Here is a 16,907-nt window from a genome sequence, read left to right as displayed (position 1 = left end):
CCAACAATGCCAAGTTGCCAACACAAAATAATATACGTCCACAGAGTCATTTACAAGCTGATACAGACGTCCAAGCCATCGACATTTCACAATGATTCTTGCTTCCTGATAAATCACAATAATCTACATGTAAATTATTTCTCAAACGCACCATCAATCTTTCCCAGAGTGGTTCCCAAAAATAAAATGAACTAGCTAAATCATTTTAACACATCGCAACCCACAATAACAAATTGGAGAAGACGGATAGTAACCGATCTGTCTCTTTGTTATGAGGAAGCACAGATTGAGTAGAAAAACCACAGCAATGAGGCACTGAGAGGACAACAAGAAGACACGTTTCCAACATATTTGAATGCCAAAAACAGTCCCCAACTCAAATTTATGTCCACGGAATCATTTACAAGCGCACATTTCACATCGATTCTCACTTCCTGATAAATCATAAGTTAGGCGATTGTAGAGGCTGCAAGTTCTCATGAAAGCAGCGAGACAAGAGAGACGAACTCTAGAGTCACCCGGCCCTTGGACCTTGTATTGATCACAAAATGTTCAGGGTATTTCCTCAACAACATAAGCAGACCATACCATGGTTTTCCCTTAGATTCTGGACCAGGGTAGTCCTCGGATGTGAGATATCTCCTTACACGACTGTGATGCCAAACAGTGCTGTAATGCTCCACCAACTGCACAAACAAGAATAAGAAGAGCTCCTGTAAATTAGAGTTCTCAAAGGTATAAGAAACTTGAGTATAAGAAAAGGAATGGGCTAAGTAGAAAAGAACCAACAGCAAGAGGAATGCAGGGTGATTAGCATGAATACGAGGAACTTGAAACATGTGCTGAAAACCTGAGGTAACCGCTAACGGACGATATGGTGGATTCATTTAAAATGCAATGCAAAATAGCCTAATTAGTTTCCTCAGCAAGAGAGGGTAAAAGAGGGAATTTCCAAGGACATTCAACAAAAGCCCTAAAAGTTTGAACAATTGCACGAAGAGACGGCTCTTGACGAAGCATCTATGATTTGTCCAAGGGGACCATAAACCCTATATCATATATGACCTGACAAGGTGAGTGAGTTTTCTTTACGAGTCGAGTACTAGGCAGTCAACATGGAGAAGCTAGCAACTGTCCTCTTTTACTGGTTCGGCGGTGGACAGAACGAAGAAAAGTAAGGACACTGCACCACACGAAATGTTTACAGAGGGATGGGAAAAGAGGGACATTTGGTTATGTAACGCATAAATGTTATCATCCCAGAACGTCTCGTTGTATGCCAAGGCTCTGAAGGTGATTATCCTAGCTGTGCTTGACTAGAAAAGTTAATGCTGCTTCCAATTTCTAAAAGTTAAATGCAGGTTAACATGCCACTATAAAAACATGCAAAATGAGACAAACAGGGGAGATCCTCAGGCATCACCAGTGAAAATTTTGGATGAGCCCATCAACAAGCTTATCTTTTACCGGTCTTTTCCAAAAGATACAGTTAACATTTAACAATAAGCTGATCCTGTAACAAACTGTAGCCTATGCACAACCAAATTTAATGAAGACTAAATTTATTCAATAAAAGTTGCACCTATTCACAAAAATAAACAGAGGATACAGATTGTATTGAAATTTAAAGTCAAAACACAAGAAGGGTAAAGGTATTTCTGTTACACGGTCTTGGGTAGAACTCAACCCCAAAAGCTAACTATTGAAGTGAGGGTACCCTCACGCTTATATTCTTCTTATTACTTTGGTACCCAAGCGATGTGAGACTTCGCTTCACACCCTCCCTCATGCCCAGCGTGCTCACTCGGCAGCACCTGCTGTGTGCAGATCAGCGACACGCACCCTACCCATCCTTGGCATACCCGGCTCTAATACCATGTTACACGGTATTGGGTAGAACTCAACCCCAAAAGCTAGCTATTGAAGTGAGGGTGCCATCACGCCTGTATTCTTCTTATTACTTTGGTACCCAAGTGATGTGGGACTTCGCTTCACAATTTCAATATCTCCATTTTGGAGAATTGAATCTCCAAAATGTCCCATGGGTCTCCAAATTTGGAGACTCAAATTCTAAGTCTCCATTTTGGAGAATCAAAATAGAGATGGGTTGGATTGCATTCATTATCCACAATACTCAATTTTGGAGATGCTCTAGTGTGCCATAGGACCAACTCTAAGTTGTTACTACTTACTACGCATTTGATGAAACTCAACTTCCAAGTGAGACCATAGACAGCAAAACCCAAGTGCGCAATGAGGAAAAAAGCAATTAAGACTTACCTCCGTATGAAGTTTCTCCATAGGCATCCATTCTCCAGGGCCACAAAGATCAGAAAGTACAGTAGCTACAGATGATACAACATCCTTCTCTTCCAACTGAAGAAGCTGCTGATTATCGGCATCTCTGTCAACTCTGGATCTTGCCTCAGCTTTCTTGTCTGCAGGTAATGCGAACAATATTGTTATGATACAGCACATCATGAGGAATTGCAATGAAAACCTGTCTCTTCCCCATAATTTGGTCTTTCTTTCCACTCTCTCAAGATTTGCAACGGTACAATCATTAGGAATTGTGATGAAATCTCTCTCAAAGCACAAAAATGATGCCAGAATAATATTTCCCAACTCAACTTCTCATTGAAATTTCAAGTGAAATAACTAAGCAAACAACTAACAATACAATTATACAAACTACAGCCCTTTATGCAAGTTTTTTCCGCTTTAATTGCATCTTTGAAGTAACAACATACAACTACAGCAACAATTGCAGCCCATGGTGGAAGTTCAACAAGATCATTGTCCTAAGTTCCTAACGCCTAAGGATTGGGTTCTGCTGCCACTGGTTATTAGATGTTCTATGGCTTATGCACTTTCCATACATAGATGATACCAGTTCAGATCCTTTAACAGTCAAAATTAATTACTCCACCAAACTGTGACTGAAAACACTTGATTAATCAGCACATGATTTTGATCACGCCGTAACACTTGATTGCCTTCTACATCTCAGTCATATGGCATCTACAATACTACAATAACTACAACTAGCATACCTAAGTCCATATAAATAAGTTCACAATTACGTATAACAATCTGTTTTTGAGATTTACAACAACCAAGTCTGCTCTTTGTCTTCAATTTATGATGGGCAAGACCAAGTCTTCACGTGGCTTACACTTTAAAAAACAGGCACGCGAGACTGGCAGCTCGTTAGAGAAAGGCCTAATTAAAAGGAGTCGTGCTAAAAGAGTCAAACTCCACTTGTTTGAAAACCTAAACATAATGAAACCCACTACGTTATTGCTTCATCGCCAAATAAATAGATCCCTATCCAAAGACAAAACATTCCAAAGGAAAAAGATTCAACACAGGCCCAGATCCGACCAATTGGATGAACCATCTCAAATTCATAGTACGGAGGGCACTTCCCTAAACAGGCTATGCGACCATAATTTGGCTAGCATTAAGTTAGGTCCCAGGTTTCATATGAATGCTGGCCCGAGTCGCCCAACAAACACAGCTTCACTTTAACGAGCATTCATATTTAATGCCCGGTAACTATAACTGTCTGACAAGCAAAACGTCCCAAACTGAGATAGGTGTTTGCTGTGTAATGAAGGCAGTCTCTTCCCTCCAAAAAGTACACATGGCGTGATTAAGTGAAATTCTGAAATCACATGCCATGCATGATGCATCCAACCGACATGAGAGCAGATATCCTAATGCAGTCCCGAATTTCATAAGGATGTTGGCCTGCCAAACACAGCTTCACTTTAACCAAGATTTAATGCCTGATAACTATAACTGTCCAACAAGCAAAACATATTGCAAAGTTCCGAACAAGATAGGTGGTTTGCTGTGTAATGACTAATTAAGGCCGTCTCTTCCGTCCTAAAAATACGCATGGCATGATTAGGCAAAATTCTGGTATCACATGTCATGCATCCAACCGACATGAAAGCAGATACACTAAGGAAATCTCAAGGCCAAGGGATTTCTCAATCTGCAAAACACCCTTAACAAAAAAACTGACTGCTGGATTAATCCAAGCCACGGCCTACATGGAAATAAGTGTTCCAGTAAACAGTTTGAGCATGACGAACACAACTACAATGGGAAAGAACTACTCGACAAATCCAAAAAATGAAAAATGAAAAATATTAAGAATGAGAAAACCATGTCAACAGATAGGTAGTCATGGTCTAGCATAGAATGCCACTACAAATGCAAATGAAATGATCAACTGAATCAAGACAAATTCAAGTAGCATGATAAAAAAAACACTAAACCACCAAAATGCTATTGGGATAACTATTCAATGGGAAACTGGACCCCAATTCAATTCAGTGGGAACAGGGTTTCAAATTGTGGTATCCGGAAACGTAACAGTATGGTTGATAAGGCCATATATCAGTAATCAGTCGGAGGTCTGAAATCCCGTTAGGCCCGACACCATAGGTAACGGCCTTTATTTAAAATCCGGAGTTGGATCTTTCATTCAAATTTTCTACATCCATTCTAGCACTCTAAAAATTTGGGCTGCTGATTTTGCCACTCCCTTTTTTGTTAGCGCTGCTCCCCTGCAAGTGTATTTTTGGTGCAAAAATACATTTGCAGGGGAGTGGCGCTAACAAAAAAGGGGGTGGCAAAATCATTTCCCTTAATTTAAACCAATGTTAATATAATCTACTCACCGAATTGCCCAACGTGTAGCTGTACATAAATGCAGTACCGTTGTGAGTTCAACCCCTATATAGAGAGGATGTTGATACTCTTGTAGATCAATTGGGTGTCAGGGTTAGAGTAATGTAGCTGCTTCTAAAAATGTGACAAACAAACAAACAAACCCTATTCAATTCAGTGGGATCTTTCATTCAAATTCCCTACATTCATTCTAGCAATCACTAAAATTCTATCAACTCTTGGAAGCAAATCAATGTCAAAAATCTACTCACCGAATTGCGCCAAAATCACCCCCTTCCCACCCGACCCTACCGCTGAACCGCCGTACCCATACATCTCACCCCCATCCCCTCCTCTCCTAGCCTTCTTATATGCTGTCGCGGCAACCAAACCCTCGTCACCACGACCCTCCTCCTCATCATCTTCAAAATACTCCCCACCACCACCCAAAACCCTACCCCTGCCGCCCTTCTTCCCAACCCTCCCGGACGGCGGCGGAAGCGAGTAGGGCGGCGGGTAATTCGGCGCATGGCGGGGCCCGATCGGCCCACCGAGGATGCTGCGCACGGGGAGGAGGAAGTAGAACTCCTTGTCGCCGATCTGGAGCAGGTCTTGGGAGTCGAGCTTGACCGGAGGTGTGCCGGGGAGGTGGAGCACCCCCTCGACGAAGCAGCCGTTCTTGCCGAGGATCTCGAGGTTGAAGCGCCGGCGCGTGAAGTCGTAGAAGATGCGCGCGTGGTGCCGGGAGATGTTCATGCCGCCGCCGAGGGAGGATAGGTCGACGTCCACCGTGGACTTCTTGCTGTTGCGGCCGAGGACGATCGAGTAGGTCTGCATATAGTACTCGAAGTCCTCGCCCTGCAGCTTCGCGAAGCCCGCCTCGACGTCGCTGCCGCCACCGCCGCCGCTGCTTCCCATCGCATGTGGATTCAGATGAGAGAGAGAGGAGAATCGTCGGAGGAGGGAAAGGTGTGTTTGGCAACGGGCTGTGACTTTCCCTTGGCGAATTGGGTTTTATTCCCTGTTCTTGGTTATGTCTTCTGGGTTAACATTTTTGTCTTTACCTGGAGAAAAAAATACAGTAAAAATTTGTCAATACCTCCATTTCTGTCCAATAGAAGGTGGGCACACACTAATATCGCTCTTCTAAGAGACATTTTCTGTTGAAACCATAGAGTTTTGAGTAGGGTGAACTCGACTCGGCTTGACTCGTTAATGTTTGGCTCGACTCGTTTAGTAAATGAGTCGAGTTTGAGTTTGAGTTTTTGGCTCGTTTAGTTTAATAAACGAGCAGAGTGGAGCTTGGCTTGTTAAGAGAGATTTGGCTCGATTAAAGAGGCTCACTTAATAAATGACCAGACTCGACTCGTTAAAAGCTCGAGCCGATTTCAAGCTCAAAAATTGCACGACTTTTGTGAAAATAATTTAAGAGTTTTGGTACCTTTTTTTTTTTGTTTTTTGAAGAGGTAGAGTTTTGGTACCTTGAGATCTCGAAAAAGAGCAACTCCCAAGGATTGAGCATGTTGGTAGTAATAAAGGGAAAAAATGAACAACAGAAATGCTAGAGACAAAGAAAATTTACTCCGAAAGTATCCCGAAAACAACAATCAATGGTTGAGATTCATTTTGATATGTGTGACACAATCATCAAAGTGATTCTCAACCATTGATTACTATTTTCGGGGTAATGAGCAATAGGTTCTCACTAAATCACTGAGCTATAGAGGTAAATACAACAGAAAAATTAATTTCGGTTCTTTTGACTTTAGAAATTACAACTCTAAATTGGATTAACTCTGAAACAACTCAAAGTGGATTAAATTACAGTTCTTTTAACTTTAGAAAAAAAGTTAATTTCAAATGTAAAAAGGATGAGAGATGCCGTTGAATGTTTGAATTTTTGTTATTGGGCTCGCTAAAAGCTTGTGAGGCTCCCTTTGCCCCAAGTTTTGGTGCGTGTTTTTGTCCTGGGTTAGACTTCTCGAAAAAAAATTGAAAAAATTACACTTTTTCAGGTACAATTTTGGGGGAAAAAATGGAATTTTTAAATCGTACCATTTATGCAAGTATAATTTTGAATTTTTGTTGTTCGAATTTCAAGAAAATTTTCGTCGGCGGATCAAGAAGTGATACCATTAACAGTCACAATTACAAGCAATTTTTATAAGATAAATTTGGAAAAAAAAAATGAGTTTTTGAATTTTTTTTATCTTGGAGACTTTTGAAAAATTAGGCTCCGTTCTGCACTCAAAATAAGTATTTATTTTTTAAGAAGGCAATTTCAAGCTAAAAATAATGTGTTTACGCAAATAATTTTCCTACCAATAAGGATATTGTTTGATAGATCTCATCAAGATCTTTTTATACGGTGCAAAAAAAAATTATAAAATTATTTTTCATTTACATTATTTTTAAATTTGAAAATGTAAACAAGCTGCTTATTTTTTTAAAAATGTTTCTGGAACGGGACCTTAGCTTGCACACATTTCAATTGTTTTTGGACTTAAGAATCCAATTTTTTGCCCAATAATATGCCCAAAAAACCCCAACTCAACGATCCAATTTCTAGCCCAAAAGTTGAATCTCCGGTCATAACACCAAAGTTTGCATCCATAACGCAAAAATTCGCGACTAAGAAGCAGTAGGTTGTGGCCATGGCTCAAAAGATTGCGGTCATCTGCGGCTTACTGTGTATTTCCGCAACAAATATATACCGCTAGTAATCACGCTTTTGATGTAGTTATAAAAAGGCGGAAATCATTGGTTGTTTAGCTAAGTTGTTCGGCTAAATAAATCAAATAATTTTTTTTTGTTATTATTCAAATTTTTTTGTATTTGTTAATTTTTCGTTAATTTATTAGGGATTATGCTTCAAAAGTAAAAAGAATTACGATCGAAACCTATTTTGTTTTAATAAAGATAAAAATAAGTTAATAAACTAATTTTTTCGTTTTAATTATAAAAAAATTTTAAATTTCAATAGTAAAGACAAAATATCTTCAATAAAATTGACAAAAAATTAATAAATACAAAAAATAAAATTTTAAAAATAAAATAAAATAGCCAATTGACTTAGCTACCTTGAAATATATTCAGATTTTCCTTTATCACAAGCCGTAGATCCTTTCTTCCAGTTCCAGTTCAAGAATTTCATACCCTTTTCTTCCCTAATTTCATCTTTAATTGTTTCAGGAAGATCTTCATCTCTGGATTGGCTAAAGGTACAACTAATGGTCACAATTCCTCTCTCTCTCTCTCGATCGATCGATCGATCGGTACACACACACACACAGATAGATAGATACTACGTGAGCCGTGGCACAGTAAGATTGCTTGGTCGATAATTTCACACGGAGCACAAATCTCCAGTATGATTTCATGTTGCCAAGAGATTCATGTCGTTTTAACTTCAATCAGGACATGAAGCGTGTTGCAAAGATAATGACATTGTTAGTGGCAATATCTGCCTTCTGGATTGGCCTCTTGTTGCAAACATCTATGGTTCCACGCAGCTATACTTGGTTGGTGAGCTCCTTTCTCTAGTTCTTGTAAAATTATTAGGTTACTATGTTTGTGTTTTTCGGCTTATGTTCTTTGCCTCTGCGGTGTTGACTTCCTTTTTCCAGCTACCTTTGTACTTCGTCCTGTCGCTAGGATGTTACGGCCTATTAATGGTTGGAGTTGGGCTGATGCAGTTTCGAACTTGCCCGCAAGAAGCTGTTCTGTTGCAGCAGGTATCTAACTTGACCTTTTTGTTCATCCCAGAAAGCATTGTTTCAGCTTTCTCGACATGCAAGGGATACCGGTGAACATTTTTTACTTACAAAGAGGTGAAAGATGGAGAGAGATGCAATTACTTAGGTGGGTTGACTGACTTGTTTTTGTTCATGCCCGTCCCTTAAGTCTTGAAGCCTTGGTTCCCTATCAAAGTGGTGAAAGATAGGAAAATTATCAGAGTTGGAAGAATTCGAGCATGTCAATGTGCCTTTAAAATAGATGTCTTGTTTTTTAAATTAGATGTCTGGTTTGAAATGCTCGAATTTGGGAGCTTTCTATCTGATAGAGTATTTTGGATGTGAAAAAAGTCGGTATGATCCAGCCCTTTTGTTTTAAGCTTTCATGAACTTTTGTTACTGGTTCACATATCGAAACTTACTGCACTTTGCACTTTCATTTAGAAATTTTCCTGATTCAGGAATTTTCTACGCGGACATAGGATATGGAACTCCCGTTTGGACAAATTTGATGGAACGCTCAATGAGGAAGTCTAGTTTGTGACTTCCTTAAGTTCCTTTTGTCAAAAGGTCTGGCTTGCCTTAAAATCTGATAGGTGGGTAAACTTAATAGTAGTTCTTTTGACTACTTTGACTGGAATGGCTCAAAGTACACTTCTTTATATGCCATCCAATCCCCAAGAAATGTTGTTAAATAGATATCTATTATACCCTATTTCCACGACCCAAGGTTTTTATCTTGACAAAGCAAATGCAGATCAATTGGGATGTGAAAACCTGATTCATCATCTAAAACCTGTTAATGTGCAATTTTCGGCTTACCTGAATTGTTTTGTGCCTTTCTTTGTATATTGTAATGTCTTTAGAGGGTTATTGACAGATATTTGGTCATCGCAATGGTGGTTTTTCTGTTTTGCCGGGGTCAAGTCTTCTGCATGTTCACCGTAATGATTTGATCAAGAAGATAGCGGATTCTTGTTTTCTATTGATCAATTAAGATTCCATGTCTTCCTCATGCTTTATAAAATCATTATCTAGTAAGGTTCTTTGTGCAGGACATTGTAGAGGCCAAGGGATTCCTGGAGCAAAGAGGAGTTCATATCAGCTCTTATTGATCCAATCAGCAAAGTACCTTGCCAGGAAAGGGCCAACTACGCAAAGAGATATTTTAAGGCCACCTGGTATGCATGAGTATTTCACGTGGATAGACATCAGGAAACGCTCTCAATTTGGCAAATAATCTTGCCCGAATTTTTGGGTATCGGCATTGAATATACCCTTGCTAACTGTTTTTTCTTTTCATGTTAATTGAGTTTGATTTTAGGCAGCAAAGGTTATATACTTTGTATATGGAGTTCAACGTTATTGCATAGCGTGAACATAAATAGGGAATAAGGGATACAAACATATACGGCTTGGGAATTTTTTTATACAGATTACATAGAGGAGCAAACCTGCCACAACCTTGTACTGGGCCACAAACCGGCTTGCATGTTATTTATGTACATAAGCACCCTAACCAAACACCCCCCTGTGGTTCCAAGATCATGGATGTATGTGGCCACTCATGCCATCAGGCATCAACTTTAGGAGCAACTATTTCTTGGTTTTCTGCAGATCAAAAAAAGATGTCTTGGTTTTCTCGTTTAGCTGTATCTTTAGGCCCGACTTCAGCTTTGTTGATACTCGTCCACCACCAGGGAAGTTTGGAAATTATGGAAACCAGAAAGCTTGGGGATTGTAGACCCCCTTTTCTTTTCTCTGGTGATGAACGCCACGAGGAAGATAGAAAGGACAACTAGTGCCTTGGTGAATCTCTCTATTGGAAACTTTTCACTAGTGTGTATCTTTCGTTTTTTTTTGGGTATGGATATGGAGAAGAGGGGTTGAGGCCTCCCCATTTTGTAGCACAGGATGGGAGATTGAAAGCTTCTTCTCTTAACAAATATGGGACTCTTATTAGTGGGTCCATGCATATAGGTCACATGGTTGTAGGAAATATAAGCAAGTTAGTTCCTAGTGGCTTTTCATCTTTAATTCCTATTGGCCCATAGTTCTTGTATTTGGATTTTCTCTTAGGTTGCTCTGATTGTCAGAGATGGAAAGATTGCCGTAGCACAATTTATTGATGGTCCATGAATTTAATGGGTCAACATTTTTCTTGCTTCAAAGCAAAGCATTTTCGTTTCAGTACTATGATCTGGTGGGTTACATTTGCAAAATTTAAACCGTTAGGTTAGGATGCTAAGTGGGTGGAGTTAGAAGGTTACCTAAATGCTACTATGTCAAGATTAAGATTTACCCACTTAGGTGCTAATGCTGTTTTTGGATCTTGGATTTGTGGAGGGAAGGGAAAAACATGTGAAAACATAATGAAGTGAGAGATTGAAAGTTTTTCATTGCCGACGCGAGCACAAATGTTGTTTTTTTTTTTATCAATGTTCTTTAGAGCATCCACACTAGAACAAAGATGTAGCTCATTGCGACCACAAGATCTTGGCCCTTTACGAGTTAATATTGGGTCTAACAATGGTACCAGCTGGCTGTATAACTAACCAATGAGAAATGTAGCCTATCGATATTGGGGGCTACATTGTTAGGTTACTGGTAGACGAAGGATGTCTATGTAATCCAATTGCGTTTTTAGGCGCGGACAGCACATAGGGGGATTAGTTAGTAGCGAATCCTATAATGGTATGGTGAAGATAACATGACACCTAACCTAAGGTTGAATAATTCTAGCATCCCAATCTCCCTTCACAATGGTGGACAAGGTTAATCCTTTCTATTGATGTTTTTGTGCAGTATAATTTGGCTTATGAGGAAATAAGAAGTTTAGCTGTTGCGTTTAACATCAAAGGTAAGTCATGAGTGATCGAAGCTATAGAAGACAAGGGTTCATTATAAACCACTTTTTTTTTTCATTGGTTTAAAATAACTTCATCTAACTGGGATAAGACTTGTAAGACTATTGCTGATATTTTCCCGTAACCAGCTTATTCGATAAATGGTGTTAGACAGTTAGAGTGGGTATTGGATCTCATTTTGATAGCTAAATTTTCTCTCTCTCTGTTAAAGCTAAAATAATGCTGAGAGGTTATCTGTCATTTAGAATTCTATGCTCTGACTTTCTTTAGCCAGTGAGTTGTTGCATGCCTTGATTGCCACAGATGGCTGAACTGACTAGTTCCTTTGACTGTGATTGGGAAATGGCTGCCACCCAAAGACTTTGATGTATGTTGTACAATCTAAAGGAAATGATGTTAAGGTAAAATGATTTTTGCCATTTTCCACGACCCAAAATTTTGCTATTTTAGAAAATAAAGGTATTTCCATTGGGATGTGAACACCTCATTCATCATCAGAACCTGTTAATATAGGATTTGGGGCTTAAGGCTTTGGATTATTCCTTCCTCTCTTATCATACTGCAATATTTTTAGAGGGTTACTCTTAGGCATTTGGTCAATGCGACAGTTGTTTTGCTGTTTTATGGGCGTGAACTTATATTATTCTGCTTGTTCACCTGTCTGAATTGGATAATGTTTGGTCTAAAAGATAGTGGATGCTTCTTCGTTATCCAATAAATGAAGATTTTATTAGTTCTTGCGCATGCTTTATAAGTTCGCTGCTAGTAAGGTTTATTTTGTGGGACATTGTTGAGGCCAAGTAATTCTTGGACCAAAGAAGGGTTGATGTGGGTTCTGATGGAACTGATCATCAGGATCCCTTTGTGAATGCCAGGAAAGGGTCCAACTTCGCAAGAAAATCTTTTAAAAGTCACCTGTTTGGTATCGGTGTTTCGGGTTGACAGTTATCAGGAAGCATCTCAATTAGGCAAAATATTTTCCAGAATTTTGGTGTATTGAGATGAATATGCCCTTGTCTTCTTATGATCTATCTGTGCTCGGGAGAGTGCTAGCTCTTCAGCTAGAAAGGCTAACACAATTTTAGCAGTAAAGTTTGTTTTCTTTGTCTGGATTTCACTTTTGTTGCAGAGAATTAAAAAAGAAGAAGGTAAACACAAACATTTCTGGGATACGTTTTATTGCATAGTAGATAGTAGTTAGACCCAAGGTTGACAGAGTTCATAAAGGGAGCAAACCTGCTGCAACCCCTATAGAGGGTCACAAGCCGGCATGAACGTTATTTATGTATATAAGCACCCTAACCAAACACCCATAGGGTTCCATGATCACTAGTCATGGTCTCATGGATATCCATGGCCAGCCATACCACCAATCTTGGGAACTTCCATGTTTGTGGTTTCTCCTTTACCCTTATCTTCAGGTCTGATTTCAGTTTTGCTGCTACCCGGCCACCACCAGGGGAAGTGTGGAAACCAGAGAGCTTGGGGGTTGTAGACCTCCTCTCCTTCGGTTGATACCATACCATCGACTTCAGGAAGATATCCGTGGCCAGCCGTAGCATCAACCTGGGGAACTTCTATGTTTCTGGCATCTCCTTTAGCTTTATCTTTAGGCCCACTTTCAGCTTTGTTGATACTTGCCCACCACCAGGGGATGTGTGGAAACCAGAAAGCTTGGGGATTGTAGACCTCCCCTCCTTTGGTGGAGAAATCTCTTCCTCCTTCTGCACCAGAGAGAAATGCCACGAGGAAGATGGAGAGGACAAATAGTACCGTTTTAGTAACACCCGCCATTCTTAAACTTCTTTCTCTTGTGTATCTTTCTTTCTGTCTTTTGCGATGGAGAGAAGGTGCTGAGACCTCCCCAATTTATAGTGCAAGCTGAGATTGAGAACTTTCGCGCTTACCAACTACGGGACTCTCGTCAAATGAGTTAATGCATATAGGTTATAAGGTTATAGAAAGTAGTTGTAGGTCAGTTCCCATAGGTTTTCAAATTTAATTTGTGTTGGCCCAAGATTCTTGTATTGGTATTTCTTTTCAGTTGCTCTGATTGCTTGAGATGGTAAATTTGCAGTGACATTTGTAGTTGATGGTCCCATGAATTAATGGGTCAACATTTTGCTTGCTTCAAAGCAAACTATTACCATCTTCATAGTATGATCAGATGTCTTAAATTTTTGAAAATGTGAATCGTTAGATAAGGTTGCTGAGCAGGTGGGGTTAGATAAACCTACTAAGGCCGTGTTTGGATCTCGGAGTTGCAAAGGGAAATGAAAAGAAAGAATAGTCACAGTCCCAATGCAATATGTGGTCATAGAAGTTTGCACTCATTTACCCGTTAATCTGATGAGTTATGACTATCCTTGGATAGGGAAATGAAAAGAAAGAATAATCACAGTCCCAATGCAATGTGTTCACAGAAGCTCACACTCATTTACCCATTAATCTGATGAGTTATCACTATCCTTGGATCATTTTATTAACAGGAGGGTCTTGTAGTTCTTTTTTTAGCCTGGAGAGTTTGTGAAGATTATCAAGTCCTTAGTTTCCAAATGGCGCTGATTACAAACTCTTTTCACCTGTTGGGAATCTCATAGGCTGGTTTTGTTGGCCAATATTTGAATTCCATCTGGCAATTCTCTATTTTTGACCTTGGTAGCATCTTCTTCTTGTAAGTTTGTTTAGGAGTCATTAGACGAGAGAAACAAGTTCTGCATCTTTTTAATTAAGCAATATGTCACAGAGCGTATAATCAAATAAATAATGTTCTTTTTTCTTGACAAAATTCAAGATCCAAACACGGTACATGTTTACGAATTCTAGTATTGCAAACATGTTTACACCTGGGTCCGTTCTCAACATTATAGCCAAGAGGTGTGTTTGGTTGGTCTAGAGATGCTAATAAATCTTTTATGTCAGGGGCTTGGTTTCCAAAGATCAACAGCAATCTTGTTTCTAACCATCCCATAGAATGAAATTTGTGTTTGCCATTTGGGGCTCAAATTCTAGTGTATAAATCTGTACCACCCTAGATTTGTCTTGTGATTGCATAACTAGAGCAGAATTGATTGGTGGTAGTTTTTGGGACTTGGATTTGTGTTGGGCGTGCTTCCAATTTTGAAAGGCCCACGTTACATAAGTTTTCTGTAGTCAATTAAAATTCACTCAAGAAGAGCAAAGAAGCTATGAGACAATCTGGTTCATACGATGACCGCCAATCAAGAAAAAAAACAAGGGAAAAACACCAGATTCCACTCAAACAGAAACAAAACCGTCTTAATGAACCATCCTAAGCTCTAAGCAGCATCGCCAATGGGAAAACTAAGACATACAATTGTAAAACACCCATTATCAGTGAGCTTTACAAATTTAAGTAGATATGTTCCGGGACGTGCAGATCTTCTACCGTCAAGTCCTGATTTTGGTGTTTAACAAATTTGGTTTTGCAACACAAATGCAAACATTTATAGTGTTGAACTCTTTTCGAAGAGGTCCTCTATGGATCTGATTCCTAATTCCTAAGCATCATACTTCCAGGATCTAGCTACTTATCAAAAAACAAAAAAACAAAAAAACTTCCAGGCTCTAGCTAGAGTTGTTTCATTCAAAAAATAAGCGTCTGTGGGATTCCTTAGCCTGAGTGCAGGAGGCACAAGAAGTATCAGAAACGGCATTCAACTCCCTCAATGTATCCCTAGTTGCTAATACTTCTTGCAGTAAAGCCACTGAGTGGAAGACCATTTAGGGGCATTTTCGTGTTAATCAAACCTGATTCCACCAGGATACTTTTACTGTACCTGCACTCTATCAATAGAGTGCCAAGCTAACCTTGTAGAGTATTTATCTTCCTCCGCAATTTGGAGGAACCTTCATGCATATTATCTACAAACTTAGCTTCAGGTTACCTTCCTTACTTAATCCCCTTCCATGCTTATGCAGAAGCTTACTAACATGATGTGTTCATTATTCATTCCCTGTTGAAGATAAAAGTAACGCTAGAGATTCTCTCCGAATAAGAATTCTAGGTTGTAACTTTTTGCTTTCCTTGAATTGCAATAGATGGTTGAACTGAGTAGTTCCTTGGACTGTAATTGGGAAATGGGTGCAGCCCAAAGACTTTGATATATGGTGTACAATCTAAAGGTAATGATTTTAAATTAAAATGATTTTTGCTATTGTCCACGACCCAAAATTTTGTTGTTTTAGAAATTTAAGGTAGTTCCATTGGGATATGAAAGCCTCATTCATCATCAAAACCTGCTAATATGGAATTTTGGGCTTGAGGCTTAGCTGGATTGTTCCTTCTTCTCTTATTGTATTGCAATATTTTTAGAGGGTTACTCTCAGGCATTTGGTCATTGCAACGGTTGTTTTGCTGTTTTATGGGGGTGAACTCATATTATTCTGCTTGTTCACCTTAATGCCTGGCTGATTTGGATAATGTTTGGTCTAAAAGATAGTGGATGCTTGTTTTTCTTATCCAATACATCAAGATTTTGTAATTTCTTGCGCTGCTTTATAAGTTCGCTGCTAGTAAGGTTTATTTTGTAGGACATTGACAAGGCTAAGGAATTCTTGGAACAAAGAGGGATTGATGTGGGTTCTGATGGAACTGATCATTAAAATTCCTTTTTGTATGCCACGAAAGGGTTCAACTTCGCAAGAATTTTTTGAAAGGTAACCGGTTTTGAATCAGTATTTCATGCTGGTTTTGTATCAGTATTTCATGCTGACAAATATCAGGAAGCATTCTGAATTAGGCAAAATATTTTCCCGGAATTTTTTGTGTATGATCTGAATATGCCCATGTCATTATATGGGTGATGGACAGTGCAAGCTCTTCAGCTAGAACACTACTACTGCATTTTTTCAGTAAATGTGTTTTTCTTGGCCTGGATTTCACTTATTTCAGAGAACTAACACAAAAAACGTAGGCACAAACATTTCTGGGGTATATTTTATTGCATAGATAATAGCACTGTAGCAGTAACACACAAGATTGACAGAGTTCATGGAGTGAGCAAACCCGCTGCAACCCCTGTAGGGTCACAAGCTGGCATTAACATTATTTATGTATATAAGCGCCCTAACCAAACACCTGTTGGGTTCCATGATTACTAGTCATGGATACCCATGGCCAGCCAGACCACCAATCTTGGGAACTTCCATGTTAGTGGTTTCCCCTTTACCCTTATCTTCAGGTCTGATTTCAGTTTTGCTGCTACCCGGCCACCACCAGTGGAAGTGTGGAAACCAGAAAGCTTGGGGGTTGTAGACCTCTTCTCCTTCGGTTGATACCATACCATCAACTTCAGGAAGATATCCGTGGCCAGCCGTACCATCAACCTGGGGAACTTCTATGTTTCTGGCTTCTCCTTTTGCTATATCTTTAGGCCTGCTTTCAGCTTTGTTGATACTTGCCCACCACCAGGGGATGTGTGGAAACCAGAAAGCTTGGGGATGGTAGACTTCCCCTCCTTTGGTGGAGAAATCTCTTCCTCCTTCTGCACCAGACAGAAACGCCACGAGGAAGATGGAGAGGACAACTAGTACCGTTTTAGGAACACCCGCCATTGTTAAACTTCTTTCTCTTGTGTATCTTCTTTATCTCTTTTGTGAT

The 16,907-nt window shown here is 39.5% G+C and overlaps 3 protein-coding genes across 6 annotated transcripts; 1 reads left to right on the top strand and 2 right to left on the bottom strand.

The window, feature by feature from the left end:
* Window positions 1–14: 14 nt before the first annotated feature.
* On the bottom strand, window positions 15–5,749 carry LOC131312678 (FHA domain-containing protein FHA2). Of its 2 annotated transcripts, none has more exons than XM_058340598.1 (3): window positions 4,956–5,749; window positions 2,281–2,438; window positions 15–713 (listed from the first exon to the last, which is right to left on the bottom strand). In XM_058340598.1, the coding sequence occupies exons 1-3, from the start codon at window positions 5,599–5,601 to the stop codon at window positions 477–479; spliced, it is 1,041 nt and encodes a 346-aa protein (XP_058196581.1). In that variant the 5' UTR covers window positions 5,602–5,749; the 3' UTR covers window positions 15–476. The 2 variants fall into 2 exon arrangements, with proteins under 2 accessions (XP_058196581.1, XP_058196582.1); XM_058340599.1 differs by having other exon boundaries at window positions 15–686; window positions 4,956–5,746.
* Window positions 5,750–7,763: 2,014 nt separating this feature from the next.
* On the top strand, window positions 7,764–16,907 carry LOC131312677 (dolichol-phosphate mannose synthase subunit 3-like). Of its 3 annotated transcripts, none has more exons than XR_009195938.1 (5): window positions 7,764–7,904; window positions 8,101–8,208; window positions 8,310–8,417; window positions 9,473–9,598; window positions 15,839–16,907. XR_009195938.1 is itself a non-coding variant. In XM_058340596.1 (4 exons), exons 2-4 carry the CDS (start codon window positions 8,104–8,106, stop codon window positions 9,530–9,532), a joined length of 273 nt encoding a protein of 90 aa, XP_058196579.1. In that variant the 5' UTR covers window positions 7,764–7,904; window positions 8,101–8,103; the 3' UTR covers window positions 9,533–9,867. The 3 variants fall into 3 exon arrangements, 1 of the variants encoding a protein (XP_058196579.1); XR_009195939.1 differs by lacking the exon at window positions 15,839–16,907 and adding an exon at window positions 11,223–13,125; XM_058340596.1 differs by lacking the exon at window positions 15,839–16,907 and having other exon boundaries at window positions 9,473–9,867.
* Window positions 12,434–16,861, bottom strand: LOC131312676 (uncharacterized). The gene is made up of 2 exons (XM_058340595.1): window positions 16,406–16,861; window positions 12,434–12,658 (listed from the first exon to the last, which is right to left on the bottom strand). The coding sequence occupies exon 1, from the start codon at window positions 16,859–16,861 to the stop codon at window positions 16,409–16,411; it is 453 nt and encodes a 150-aa protein (XP_058196578.1). The 3' UTR covers window positions 12,434–12,658; window positions 16,406–16,408.

The sequence above is a fragment of the Rhododendron vialii genome, chromosome 13a, assembly GCF_030253575.1.
Source record: "Rhododendron vialii isolate Sample 1 chromosome 13a, ASM3025357v1".
Classification (NCBI taxonomy): Eukaryota; Viridiplantae; Streptophyta; class Magnoliopsida; order Ericales; family Ericaceae; genus Rhododendron; species Rhododendron vialii.
The sequence above is the reverse complement of the archived record's forward strand: the minus strand, read 5'-3'. Positions and strand labels throughout refer to the sequence as shown.